Below are 13,573 nucleotides of genomic sequence, written 5' to 3'. Positions count from 1 at the left end.
ACTGCTGATGCTGACATCTGGTCCGGACTGAAGGACCTGACAACGATTACGGACATGTCGTCTACTGTCACTGCATATGATTCTCTCACCATTGAAAGAATGGTGGAGGATTATATGAGTGACCGCATCCAAGTAGGCACGTCAGACAGTCCGTACGTATACTGGCAGGAAAAAGAGGCAATTTGGAGGCCCTTGCACAAACTGGCTTTATTCTACCTAAGTTGCCCTCCCACAAGTGTGTACTCCGAAAGAGTGTTTAGTGCCGCCGCTCACCTTGTCAGCAATCGGCGTACGAGGTTACTTCCAGAAAATGTGGAGAAGATGATGTTCATTAAAATGAATTATAATCAATTCCTCCATGGAGACATTCACCAGCAGCAATTGCCTCCACAAAGTACACAGGGAGCTGTGATGGTGGATTCCAGTGGGGACGAATTGATAATCTGTGAGGAGGGGGATGTACACGGTGATGAATCGGAGGATGATGATGAGGTGGACATCTTGCCTCTGTAGAGCCAGTTTGTGCAAGGAGAGATTAATTGCTTCTTTTTTGGTGGGGGTCCAAACCAACCCGTCATTTCAGTCACAGTCGTGTGGCAGACCCTGTCACTGAAATGATGGGTTGGTTAAAGTGTGCATGTCCTGTTTATACAACATAAGGGTGGGTGGGAGGGCCCGAGGACAATTCCATCTTGCACCTCTTTTTTCTTTCATTTTTCTTTGCGTCATGTGCTGTTTGGGGAGTGTTTTTTGGAAGGGCCATCCTGCCTGACACTGCAGTGCCACTCCTAGATGGGCCAGGTGTTTGTGTCGGCCACTTGGGTCGCTGAGCTTAGTCATCCAGCGACCTCGGTGCAAATTTTAGGACTAAAAATAATATTGTGAGGTGTGAGGTGTTCAGAATAGACTGAAAATGAGTGGAAATTATGGTTATTGAGGTTATTAATACATTGGGATCAAAATGACCCCCAAATTCTATGATTTAAGCTGTTTTTTAGGGTTTTTTGAAAAAAACACCCGAATCCGACAAAAAAATTCGGTGAGGTTTTGCCAAAACGCGTTCGAACCCAAAACACGGCCGCGGAACCGAACCCAAAACCAAAACACAAAACCCGAAAAATTTCCGGTGCACATCTCTAGGAATTACCCCCTATATTGACATGTTTACTTTTCACTTTTATTATATTAAGAAAATTGGCATTTTAATTATCTAACATTTTTATTTTAGTGTGATATTAAAAGGTCGTCCATCAGGGTCAGACTTCCCAGAAGGAGATCACAGAATCCAGTACACTGTGTATGACAGAGCAGAGAATAAAGCGTCATGTAAATTTAATGTTAAAGTCAAAGGTATGTATTAAGTTTCAACAATATGGAACATAATTTATTTGTAATATTGAAACAGTTCATAGAATATTTAAATGTAACAAAGGAGTTCTGTTGTAACTAAGGCATACTTGCCTACTCTCCTGGATTCTGCAGGAGACAACTGATTTCTTGGCTAGTCCCCAGCAGCCCCGGAAGAGTGGGCACCTCTCCCGCATTCTGCCCACTTCCTAGTGAAGTAGGTAGAACAGGGAGATAAATACAGAGCAACTGCTGTCCCGGAGGATTGGGCGGGGCCTCATGATGCGATTATATGCTAATCGCGTCATTTGGGCCCAGCCCATATGCAAATATGGGCAAATCGCAGCAGTTTGCCCATGAGGGGGCGGAGCCTAATGGCGCGACTAGCCCGGCCCCACCCTATCACCACCCACATGCATCTCCTCTACGGGCATCTCTCGGAAAAAAGATGACTAAAGTAGGTAAGCATGAACTAAGGGCCTAATTCAGACCTGATCGCAGCAGCAGATTTGTTCTCTAATGGGCTAAACCATGTGCAGTGCAGGTGGGGCAGATATAACATGTGCATAGAGAGTTAGATTTGGGTGGGTTATATTGTTTCTGTAAACAAATAATTATTTTAAAGACATCAAATGGGATGAATATGTACAAATCAGACTTCTACCAGATAGACATGAGACGCAAGGCCTCAATCAGCGTGCTTGGGTATAGATGATAAACCCGGCCAAGCTCCAAACAAACTGGAATCTTGGTTGCCGTCTCAGCCTTCTGGTGGTCACAGAGCCTCCTTCACCAATATGTTTCGGCCATCTTGTGGCAAAGCTGAGACGGCAACCGAGATTCCAGTTTGTTTGGAGCTTGCCCGGGTTTATCACCTATGGAGGAAGTACAGAAAAATAATTTCCTGTGTTTGTCTGAATGTTAAGCAGCCAGTACAGAACATACATAAAAATGAAGAACAGGAGTATTGAACTACACTGTCCATGTAGAAGAAAATGATTCTTGACATTTTGCCAGTAAGTTATGTATAACTGAAATCTCTTGTCTTTCTACCAAGTTAAGCGCTGTGCTAAGCTGAGTGCTCCAGAGAATGGTTACATCAAGTGCTCAGGATCTGGAGATAATTATGGGGCTACCTGTGACTATTTTTGTGTGGGTGGTTATGAGCTGCAAGGAAGCCCGGCCCGTGTCTGCCAGTTTAATTCAGAGTGGTCAGGGACAGAACCAACTTGTTCCTGTAAGTATTACCTTCTCATTTTATATGTCATTTATGCTAAACAATTTTGCACTTTAAAGACAGATATGTTTATTTGATAAAGACAACTAGTATATCTATTCAGTATAGCAATGCTTCCCAAACTTTTTTGAATAACAGCGCTCTTGAGTATCAGAAATTTTTTCACACCACCCCTAGGTTAAAAGTTTCTAAATGAGAAATTTAGGAAAAAATATGAAATTAAGTAAATTGTGTTTATATATCATCAATTGTCTGGTGAGGGACATGATTTGCTTCTGTATGACCACATATTTGATGATTTGCAGCCACCAGCTCTGGTTTTGTCTGTTAGATTGACCATAAATATTTTGAATTGTTCCTGGACCACCAATCCAAGGCACCCCTGCAAGTGTCCCGAGGCACCCCTGGGTGCCACGGCCAGAGGCGGATTGGCCATAGGGTTTACAGGGAAGATTCCCGGTGGGCAGACGCACCCGTGGGGCCTGTTTTGTTTGAGGACATGTGTTCCTTTTTATAGACATAATGAATAAGATGCAAAATAATTTGCATATATGAAAATTACTTTGCCACTTAGCCTGTGATTGCAGATGATCTAGTGTATGCTCTGTCTGTCTGCTTGGCTATCATATAAGATTGAGTGAATAGTGATTGGGATACGATTGGTGTAGTAAGCAAGAAAATATATCTTTCTAAAGAATTATATAGTTTCCTAAATTCTGAAGGTGTATCATATAATGTGCTATTTAATTTTATTTCTTTTTAACTTCCCCCTTGATGCTGGACATGACCACTATCTGAAAAGTCTTGGGGGGAGGGTGCTGCTGCCATGGCCCATGGCTAGACCTTACACCTCTGGTGCTGCCCATGTGGGGCAACTAGTACAAATTTTTCCAGGGCCGCTTTTTGTTCCCAATCCGTCCCTGGCCACGGCACACAGATGTTTACAGTGGAAAAAAGGGGTATATTATATATATATATATATATATATATAATTAGGCCAACCAAGGTAGGGCACAATTTTTTGAAATGGTCATAGAGAGAATTTTTTTGTTTGTAAATATAAGCTGCTTTCAGAGGTCCTATGCAGGGGAAATAGAAAGAGTGCGCTGTCAAGAAGCTGCTGGTGTAGAGGGTGGTAATTCCCCAAGAGAGTATATACAATAAAAAATGGTGATCACCAGCGCTAGGTTGTGTGAAGTATATATCTATATAATGATACACTAATTAAAAATTCAGGACGGTAGGTTATGTTGAAATAATGTATATAGTAAATTTAATAAGGATAATATCTTAAAAACACAGATGCCTTTACAACACAATTATAGGTTAATTAATCGAATAAAATGACACATCCACATATCTCCTCAGTAAGGATTAGTTCATACCCCGGCTAGGACTCCCTCTAGAAATGTGTCCATATAGGTTGTAGGAGAATTGATAAAAGCAGTGGAGTTGGAAAATGCAATCCACTCCTGAGGAAGCTGGGTGTCAACACCAGCGAAACGCGTTGAGTTAGAGACTGCCGGACACATCTTCAAAAAATCACCTCAATATTGCTGGATACCATCATTCCTGCTACCCATACGGCACTAATTGGACAGCATTTCCCTTGGACATCACCATCTGCGGAGAAATTGGAGTTTCCCTATCTGCTTGAAAACGCTTGCATTTGGTATGCTTAACAGGGACTTTTCCAACTCCACTGCTTTTATCAATTCTCCTACAACCTATATGGACACATTTCCAGAGGGAGTCCTAGCCGGGGTATGAACTAATCCTTATTGAGGAGATATGTGGATGTGTCATTTTATTCGATTAATTAACCTATAATTGTGTTGTAAAGGCATCTGTGTTTTTAAGATATTATCCTTATTAAATTTACTATATACATTATTTCAACATAACCTACCGTCATGAATTTTTAATTAGTGTATCATTATATAGATATATACTTCACACAACCTAGCGCTGGTGATCACCATTTTTTATCCTATGCAGGGGAGCACTTTTAAATATCTTCATTTGCAATACTGCTGAAACATTTACATATATTATTACTATATGTTTAAGATATATTTTAAATATTGCAAAAAGCTCTAACAGTGCTGTTTATTGTAATAACTTTTTTTATATAAAGAATAGAGCTTTGTTGCCCTAGATATCACTTCCTCTGGAGACTTTATAATCTACTGTACCCTACCAGTGAAAAAAATCAAGTGTATAATAGGTAACAAGTTTAGTATGCAATGTGCAGCTTGTATGTCATCTGTACAACACTTTACCATCCTGTTTTGAATTTCCCACAGCTACTGACAAGAGCAGCCATGCCTTATTCTCCGGAGGCTCATAAGATTACCTGTATAGTGTACTGTAGCTATTAAATCCATATCCTCACACTACTTGGTTTAGAATTGATTCCAATAACAACCACTAAAGGAAACAGCTTGTTAATTAGTGTAAGATAAAAGACTTTCCTATCAACATCAAATAGGCTGGTGGTTTCAAATGGGATTTTATGTGAAGGAAGTAGAGCTTTTAGTCTTTTCATTCCACTCTCACTTTCAGTTAAACTTATGCACAGTTTTGTACCTATGGGTGTCCCCCAAGGCACAAAACCGTGTGGATGGCAACATCTCAGCCTGTGGCACCTGCCTCAGGCTTCTGAGATGCTTGGAGAGGCAACCACTTCCACACTTATAGGCCCAACCCAACGTCACATGTGCACCACACACACAAATATCCAGCCACTGCTCTGGACTTAAGGGGGGTACACACGGAGAGATCCGTGCTTAAAATCTAAGCAATCTTGCTAGATTGCTTAGATTTTAAGCACGGATCTGCCGTGTGTATGCCCTCCAGCGATAGCGATGCGCGGCCCCGCGCATCGCTATCGCCGATGCTAGATTGAGCTGCATGCAGGCTCAATCTAGCGGGTCGCTCACTTCACCGTTGTGTGAAGTGAGCGGCCCCCCCGTCGGCTTTCCCCCTCGCTCAGCACATCGCGCTGTGCTGAGCGGGGTGAGAGATGTGTGCTGAGCGGTCTGTGTTAAGATCGCTCAGCACACATCTCTCCCGTGAGTACCCCCCTTTATGCACAATATTCTGTTACTAACTTCTTGGTGCATTTTCCCTGAACTAATCTACAGTAATATTGTATTGTTAGTTAGGTTTTTCTTTTATTGTATGTACTATGACTGACTGATTACACAGTTAATGTTTACTTACTTTTCCAAACACTGGGTCTAATTCAGACCTGATTGCAGCAGCAACATTTTTCTCTAATGGGCAAAACCGTGTGCACTGCAGGTGGGGCAGATATAACATGTGCAGAGAGAGTTAGATTTGGGTGGGTTATTTTGTTTCTGTACAGGGTAAATACTGGCTGTTTTATTTTTACACTGCAATTTAGATTTCAGATTGAACACACCCCACCAAAATCTAACTCTCTCTGCACATGTTATATCTGCCCTCCCTGCAGTGCACATGGGGGGTCATTCCGAGTTGTTCGCTCGCAAGCTGCTTTTAGCAGCTTTGCACACGCTAAGCCGCCGCCTACTGGGAGTGAATCTTAGCTTATCAAAATTGCGAACGAAAGATTAGCAGAATTGCGAATAGACACTTCTTAGCAGTTTCTGAGTAGCTCCAGACTTACTCGGCATCTGCGATCAGTTCAGTCAGTTTCGTTCCTGGTTTGACGTCACAAACACACCCAGCGTTCGCCCAGACACTCCTCCGTTTCTCCAGCCACTCCCGCGTTTTCCCCAGAAACGGTAGCGTTTTTTCACACACACCCATAAATCGGCCAGTTTCCGCCCAGAAACACCCACTTCCTGTCAATTACATAACGATCACCAAAACGAAGAAAAAACCTCGTAATGCCGTGAGTAAAATACCTAACTGCATAGCAAATTTACTTGGTGCAGTCGCACTGCGGACATTGCGCATGCGCATTAGCGACTAATCGCTCCGTTGCGAAAAAAAAATAACGAGCGAACAACTCGGAATGACCCCCATGGTTTTGCCCAACTGCTAACAAATTTGCGGCTGTGATCAGATCTGAATTAGGGGGGTCATTCCGAGTTGATCGCTAACTGCCGTTGTTCGCTGCGTAGCAATCAGTGAAAAAAACAGCTTATCTGCGCATGCGTATGTACCACAGTGCGCATGCGCGTCATACGGGTATGAAGTCCTTTGTGGTTTTGCACTGGTTCTAGCGACGATTCCAAATGCACAGCCGATCGCAAGGAGATCAACAGGAAGAGGGCGTTTCTGGGTGTCAACTGACCGTTTTCTGGAAGTGTTTGGAAAAACGCAGGCGTGGCCGGGCGTTTGCTGGACGGGTATCTGACGTCATTACCGTGTCACTCGTCGCAGCAATCATCGCACAGGATAAGTAACTACAGGGCTGGTCTTGTTTTGCACAAAATGTGTTTGCAGGCGCTCTGCTGCACTGCCGTTCGCACTCCTGCAAAGTGAAAATACACTCCCCCGTGGGCGGTGACTATGCGTTTGCACGGCTGCTAAAAACTGCTAGTGAGCGATCAACTCGGAATGACCCCCTAGGCCACTGTTCTGAAAGAGGCTAAACCTATTATTCCATTCTTACCATTTCTAATGCTTTATACTTTGACAAATATTTATAATTAATTTGTAGATGCTTTTATTTTGGAATATTTACTTGATGAAACTGTTCAGAAATATAGCGATAACATTTACTGTGTTTTAATTATGTTTTTTTTAATGTCTAATACAGTTATGAATATTAACGTTGTACTGAGAGATGCAGCTGAATTTCTGGATCAGTTTTATGAGAAGAGAAGATTATTAGTGATATCAACTCCCACTGCAGGGGACTTTTACTACAGATTACAAATTGGAACACTTCAGGTATAAGAGTCTAAAGAAAAAAGTTATTATGTGTCATAATATACATTACCTTTGCATGGTAGCAGTGATTCTATACAAGCAGTGCCAGATAAAGGTCCACATGGGCCTGCAGATGAAATTTATGAAAGGCCTATTGTGTGCTACCGCAGGGGCTGTGACTAGTGATGTAGGATGTATAACCAGTGTTGTTGGGGTGTGGTCTGCACAGGGGGTATATTTTATTCTGTATTCAACATAAACTGTACATTCTCATTTTCTGCTTCTTTCTTCTCCCATAATTACCTTCTCCCTCAGGCCGGTATGCAGCAGTAAAACCTTTTAAAAACAATAGGTTTTAGAGGTTTACCACGATATATATGGCTCAGTATATATACTGTATATTAAAAAGTTCCACAGGAGACATCTGCTGTGGACCACCTATACAGAAAGCCCCAATAGGATTATATGGGGTTGCAATCTGCCCATATGCATAAGGCTCCAAAAATAGGATTTTAATTACCTACCAGAAAATCCTTTTCTCGTAGTCCGTAGAGGATTCTGGGGTCCATTTTAGTACCATGGGGTATAGACGGGTCCACTAGGAGCCATGGGCCCTTTAAGAGATTAATAGTGTGGGCAGGCTCCTCCCTCTATGTCCCTCCTACCAGACTCAGTCTAGAAACTGTGCCCGAGGAGACGGACATACTTCGAGAGAAGGAAATACACAGATAGTGGTGAGATTCACACCAGCTCACACGTATAACAAAAGGAAAGCCAAGCTAACCAACTCGGAACAATTCAGCAACGGCTAAACCAACAAACTGAACTAAGTAACAAAGCAGGAATACATAGCACTGGGTGGGCGCCCAGCATCCTCTACGGACTACGAGAAAAGATTTACCGGTAGGTAATTAAAAGACTATTTTCTCTTACGTCCTAGAGGATGCTGGGGTCCATTTTAGTACCATGGGGATGTACCAAAGCTCCCAGTACGGGACGGAGAGTGCTGAGGTTCCTGCAGAACAGATTGACCAAACTTTAGGTCCTCAGAGGCCAAAGTATCGAACTTGTAGAACTTAGCAAACGTGTTCGACCCTGACCAAGTTGCTGCTCGGCAAAGCGGTAAAGCCGAGACACCCCGGGCAGCCACCCAGGAAGAACCCACTTTACGAGTAGAGTGGGCCTTAACAGATTTTGGACACTGCAAGCCTGCCGTAGAATAAGTATGCTGGATAGTGAACCTGATCCAACGAGAAACTGTCTGCTTAGAAGCAGGACACCAAACCTTTTTGGGATCATAAAGGAAAAACAGAGCATCCGACTTCCTGTGACGAGAAGTTCTCTTCACATATATTTTCAAAGCCCTCACGATATCCAAGGACTTTGAGGTAAATGAGGAGTCAGTAGCCACTGGTACCACAATAGGTTGGTTGATATGAGAGGCTGACACAACCTTCGGAAGAAATTGCTGACGCGTTCTGAGCTCAGCTCTATCCTCATAGAAAATCAAGTAGGGGCTCTTGCATGACAATGCCCCCAATTCCAACACACGTCTAGCAGACGCTAAAGCCAACAGTGTGACACTTTCCAAGTAAGAAACTTGACGTCCACGTCCTGTAAAGGCTCGAACCAATCTGATTGCAGGACCTGCAGTACCACATTAAGATCCCTAGGTGTCGTAGGCGGCACAAAGGGTGGTTGAATATACAGAACCCCTTTCAAGAATGTCTGAACTTCAGGAAGAGCAACCAACTGTTTCTGGGAGAAAATGGACAAGGCCGAGATCTGGACCTTTATGGAGCACAAGCCTAGGCCGACATCCACACCTGCTTGCAGAAAGAGGAGAAACCGTCCCAGTTGAAACTCCACCGTAGGAAACTTCTTGGATTCACACCAAGACACATACTTTTTCCAAATCCGATGGTAATGTTTTGACGTTACTCCCTTTCTAGACTGTATCAGGGTAGGAATGATCTTTTTCAGAATGCCCTTCCGAGCTAAGACCTGGCGTTCAACCTCCATTCCGTCAAACGTAGCCGCGGTAAGTCTTGATAGGCGAACGGCCCCTGTTGCAGAAGGTTCTCGCGAAGAGGAAGAGGCTTCGGATCCTCCAGCAGTAATTCCAGAAGATCCGCGTACCAAGCCCTTCTTGGCCAGTCCGGAGCAATGAGGATCGCCTGAACTCTTGTTCTCTTTATGAGCTTGAGAATCCTTGGGATGAGTGGAAGTGGAGGGAACACATTCACTGACTGGTACGTCCACGAAGTTACCAGTGCGTCCACCGCCACTGCGTGTGGGTCTTTCGACATGGTACAGTACCTCCGAAGCTTCTTGTTGAGGCGAGAGGCTAATATGTCTATTTGAGGTACACCCCATCGGCTTGTCACTTCTGCGAACATCTTCGGGTGGAGGCCCCATTCTCCTGGATGGAAATCGTGTCTGCTGAGGAAGTCCGCTTCCCAGTTGTCCACTTTCTGAATGAAGATTGCTGACAGCGCCACCGCATGCTTTTCTGCCCAGAGGATGATTCTTGTTATCTCTGACATCGCAGCTCTGCTCTTCGTTCCGCCTTGCCTGTTTATGTAGGACACCACTGTGACGTTGTCCGACTGAACCTGAATGGCTTGATCTTGCAGAAGATGTGCCGCTTGTAGAAGGCCGTTGTAAATGGCCCTCAGTTCCAGAACGTTTATTGGAAGGAGAGATTCCTGACTGGACCACCTTCCTTGGAAGTTTTCCCCTTGGGTGATTGCTCCCCAACCTCTGAGACGTGCATCCGTGGTTAGAAGGATCCAATTCTGAATCCCGAATCTGTGGCCTTCGAGTAGGTGAGAAGCTTTCAGCCACCATAGGAGTGAAATTCTGGCTTTCGGTGACGGGCGTTATCTGTTGGTGCATGTGAAGATGTGATCCCGACCATTTGTCTAGGAGATCCAGTTGGAAGAACCTCGCATGGAATCTTCCATACTGAAGAGCCTCGTAGGATGCAACCATCTTCCCCAGAAGGCGAATGCACTGATGAACCGATACTCGGGCTGGTTTCAGGAGCTCCCAGACCATTGATTGGATCACCAACGCTTTCTCCACTGGTAGAAACACCCTCTGCACTTCCGTGTCAAGTATCATCCCTAGGAAGGGCAGTTTCCTTGTAGGCTCCAAATGTGACTTTGGAAGGTTCAGGATCCACCAATGATCCTGGAGTAGACGAGTTAAGAGAGCAATACTCTGCAACATCTTCTCCTTGGAAGATGCTTCTATCAGCAGATCGTCCAGATATGGAACTATGTTTACTCCCGGTCTGCGGAGGAGTAGCATCATCTTTGCCATGACCTTGGTGAACACTCTCTCGGTGCTGTGGAGAGGCCAAATGGCAGTGCCTGGAACTGATAATGACAGGCCAGCAGTGCAATTCTGAGATAAGCCTGGTGAGGCGGCTAGATCGGAATGTGAAGGTATGCATCTTTGATATCCAGGGATACTAGGAATTCCCCCTCCTCCAGACCTGAGATCACTGCTTTCAGAGACTCCATCTTGAATTTGAATTCCCTCAACTAGGGGTTCAATGACTTTACGTTTAATATTGACCTTACCAAACCATCCAGTTTCAGTACCACAAACAGGTTTGAGTAATAACCCTTGTGTTGTAGGTGAAGTGGAACTGGAACAATGACATTCGTTTGAACCAATTTTTTAATGGCTTCCTGTAGGATGGCACTTTCTGTCAGCGAAGCTGGTAAGCCTGATTTGAAGAATCTGTGAGGTGGGAGTTCTTGAAACTCCAGTCTGTATCCCTGGGCAACAATATCCTATACCCAGGGGTCTAGGCATGATGACGCCCAAACGTGACTGAAAGCTTTTAGTCTCGCTCCCACCTGCCCGACCTCCAGGCTGGGAGGTCCACCGTCATGCTGAAGATTTTGAGGAAGCAGAACCTGGTTTCTGTTCCTGGGAACCTGATGGTACAGGTTTCTGGACTTTCCCCGACCTCGTCTAAAGAAGGTGGGAGGGGGTTTGGATTTTTTTTAAATTTGAGGTCCGAAAGGACTGCAGTGTAGGTGAAGGATAAGATTTCCTAGCCGGTGGTGCTGCTGAGGAAAGAAAGGTTGACTTACCCACAGTTGCTGTGGAGATCCACGCATCCAATGTGTCCCCAAACAGAGCCTGACCTGTGAAGGGTAGGTTCTCCATGCTTCTCTTAGATTCTGCATCCACAGTTCATTGGCGTAGCCAGAGTCCTCTGCGCGCCGAGACCACCATAGAAGTAGCCCGTGCATTCAGCATGCCAAGGTCCTTCATGGCCTCCACCATGAACCCTGCAGAATCCTGTATGCGAAGCAAGAACAAATCAATGTCACTCCTATCCATGGTATCCAAGTCCTCTAGCAATGTGCCTGACCACTTTACTATGGCTTTAGAAATCCAAGCACAAGAAATAGTGGGCCTTAAAGCTATGCCAGTAGCTGTGTATAGGGATTTGAGTCTAGTCTCAATCTTGCAGTCAGCCTGCTCTTTTAAAGCGGTTGAACCAGGAACAGGTAAAACCACCTTTTTTGACAACCTAGATACAGAAGCGTCAACTATAGGGGGGGTTTTCCCACTTTTTTCTATCCTCCTCAGGGAAAGGGAAAGCAATGAGAACCCTTTTTGAGATCTGGAATTTTTTCTCTGGGTTTTCCCAGGATTTTTCAAACAAAGAGTTTAATTCCTTGGAAACCGGGAAGGTAAGCGAGGATTTTTTACTTTCTGTAAAATAAGATTGCTCCACCTGCTCAGGTACCTTCTCAGTAATGTGCAAAACATCCCTAATGGCTTCAATCGGCGCTGACTAACCAACCTTAATAGGTTAATTAGTACTAGTAACAACACTCCCACCCCCTGTCTATAACACCCTGGTACCGCAGAGGATAACTGGAGTTATGTGGAGGGCAGCGCTCCCTGGCAGCGTCTTGCATCATATGTCTGCAGGGAGAAAATGGCACTGGTGAGTGCTGGATCAGCTCTGAGGAGAAGCCCCGCCCCTTGTAATGGCAAGCGGCTTCCCACACAATTTGATTATACTGGCCGGAGGTCTTATATTCTAACAGCGGGATTAGCCCCTGTTAGCTGCTTTTACCAGTTTAGGGTGATCGCGCTGGCCTAGGATGCCCTTCCAAGCGCCTATACTGTGTGATGCTGATCCTTCATGGAGCGCAGCCTGTCAGAGCTGCGCTCCCATTCTTGTGCCGTCATACCCACCGGTGACCCGCTAACTGGGACGTCAGAACTATACTCTCCACTCTTCTGTCTGCTGGCTCTGTTAGGGGGTGGCGGCCGTGCTGCGGGTTTGAGCGGTCGCCTCGTGGGCTTGCGATCAGCACCCTCAGGAGCTCAGTGTCCTGTCAGCGGAGATAGAGAACCATTAACTTCAAGAGTTGGTTCCTACTCCCCCCCTAAGTCCCATGAAGCAGGAAGGCTGTTGCCAACAGCCTTCCTGTACCTAATGCTCTATTAAAACAAAAAAACAGGATTTTAATACCTACCAGTAAATCCTTATCTCCTACTCCGTAGAGGATGCTGGGGTCCACTTCAGTACCATGGGGTATAGACGGTTCCGCAGGAGCCATGGGCATTTTAAGACTTTTCCAGAGTGTGAATTGGCTCCTCTCTCTATGCCCCTCCTCCAGACCTCAGTATAGGAACTGTGCCCAGGGAGACGGACATTTCGAGAAAAGGATTTACTTTTAAGTTAATGGTGAGATTCATACCAGCTCACACTTCAACCATGCCGCACAACATGGCAATTAACATAACACATGCCTACAAGCATGACCATTGCAGCAATGTGCTGAAAACAATTTTAACACAACACCTGTGTAAAACTTACAACAATATAACAAACTGCAGGTAAAGAAACGCACTGGGCTGGGTGCCCAGCATCCTCTATGGACTAGTAGAAAAGGATTTACCGGTAGGTATTAAAATCCTGTTTTCTCATATGTCCTAGAGGATGCTGGGGTCCACTTCAGTACCATGGGATTATACCAAAGCTCCAGTACGGGCGGGAGAGTGCGGATGTTCGTGTAGAATCGATTGACCAAACTTAAGATCATCAGCGGCTAAGGTGTCAAACTTGTAAAACTTAGC

General features: G+C 44.8%; 1 protein-coding gene across 2 annotated transcripts in view; it reads left to right on the top strand.

Moving 5' to 3' along the window:
• SRPX (sushi repeat containing protein X-linked) overlaps window positions 1-13,573 on the top strand; it is a 245,177-nt gene that overhangs the window by 182,398 nt on the left and 49,206 nt on the right. For both annotated transcript variants that reach the window (XM_063955569.1, XM_063955568.1), the window contains 3 exons: window positions 1,229-1,350; window positions 2,405-2,584; window positions 7,338-7,471. In XM_063955569.1, the coding sequence (XP_063811639.1) occupies window positions 1,229-1,350; window positions 2,405-2,584; window positions 7,338-7,471 (436 nt within the window). The remainder of the gene's footprint in view (window positions 1-1,228; window positions 1,351-2,404; window positions 2,585-7,337; window positions 7,472-13,573) is intronic.

This window comes from Pseudophryne corroboree, chromosome 2, assembly GCF_028390025.1.
Source record: "Pseudophryne corroboree isolate aPseCor3 chromosome 2, aPseCor3.hap2, whole genome shotgun sequence".
NCBI classification, from domain to species: domain Eukaryota; kingdom Metazoa; phylum Chordata; class Amphibia; order Anura; family Myobatrachidae; genus Pseudophryne; species Pseudophryne corroboree.
Note: the sequence above shows the minus strand (reverse complement) of the source record. Positions and strands in the feature narration are given on the sequence as shown.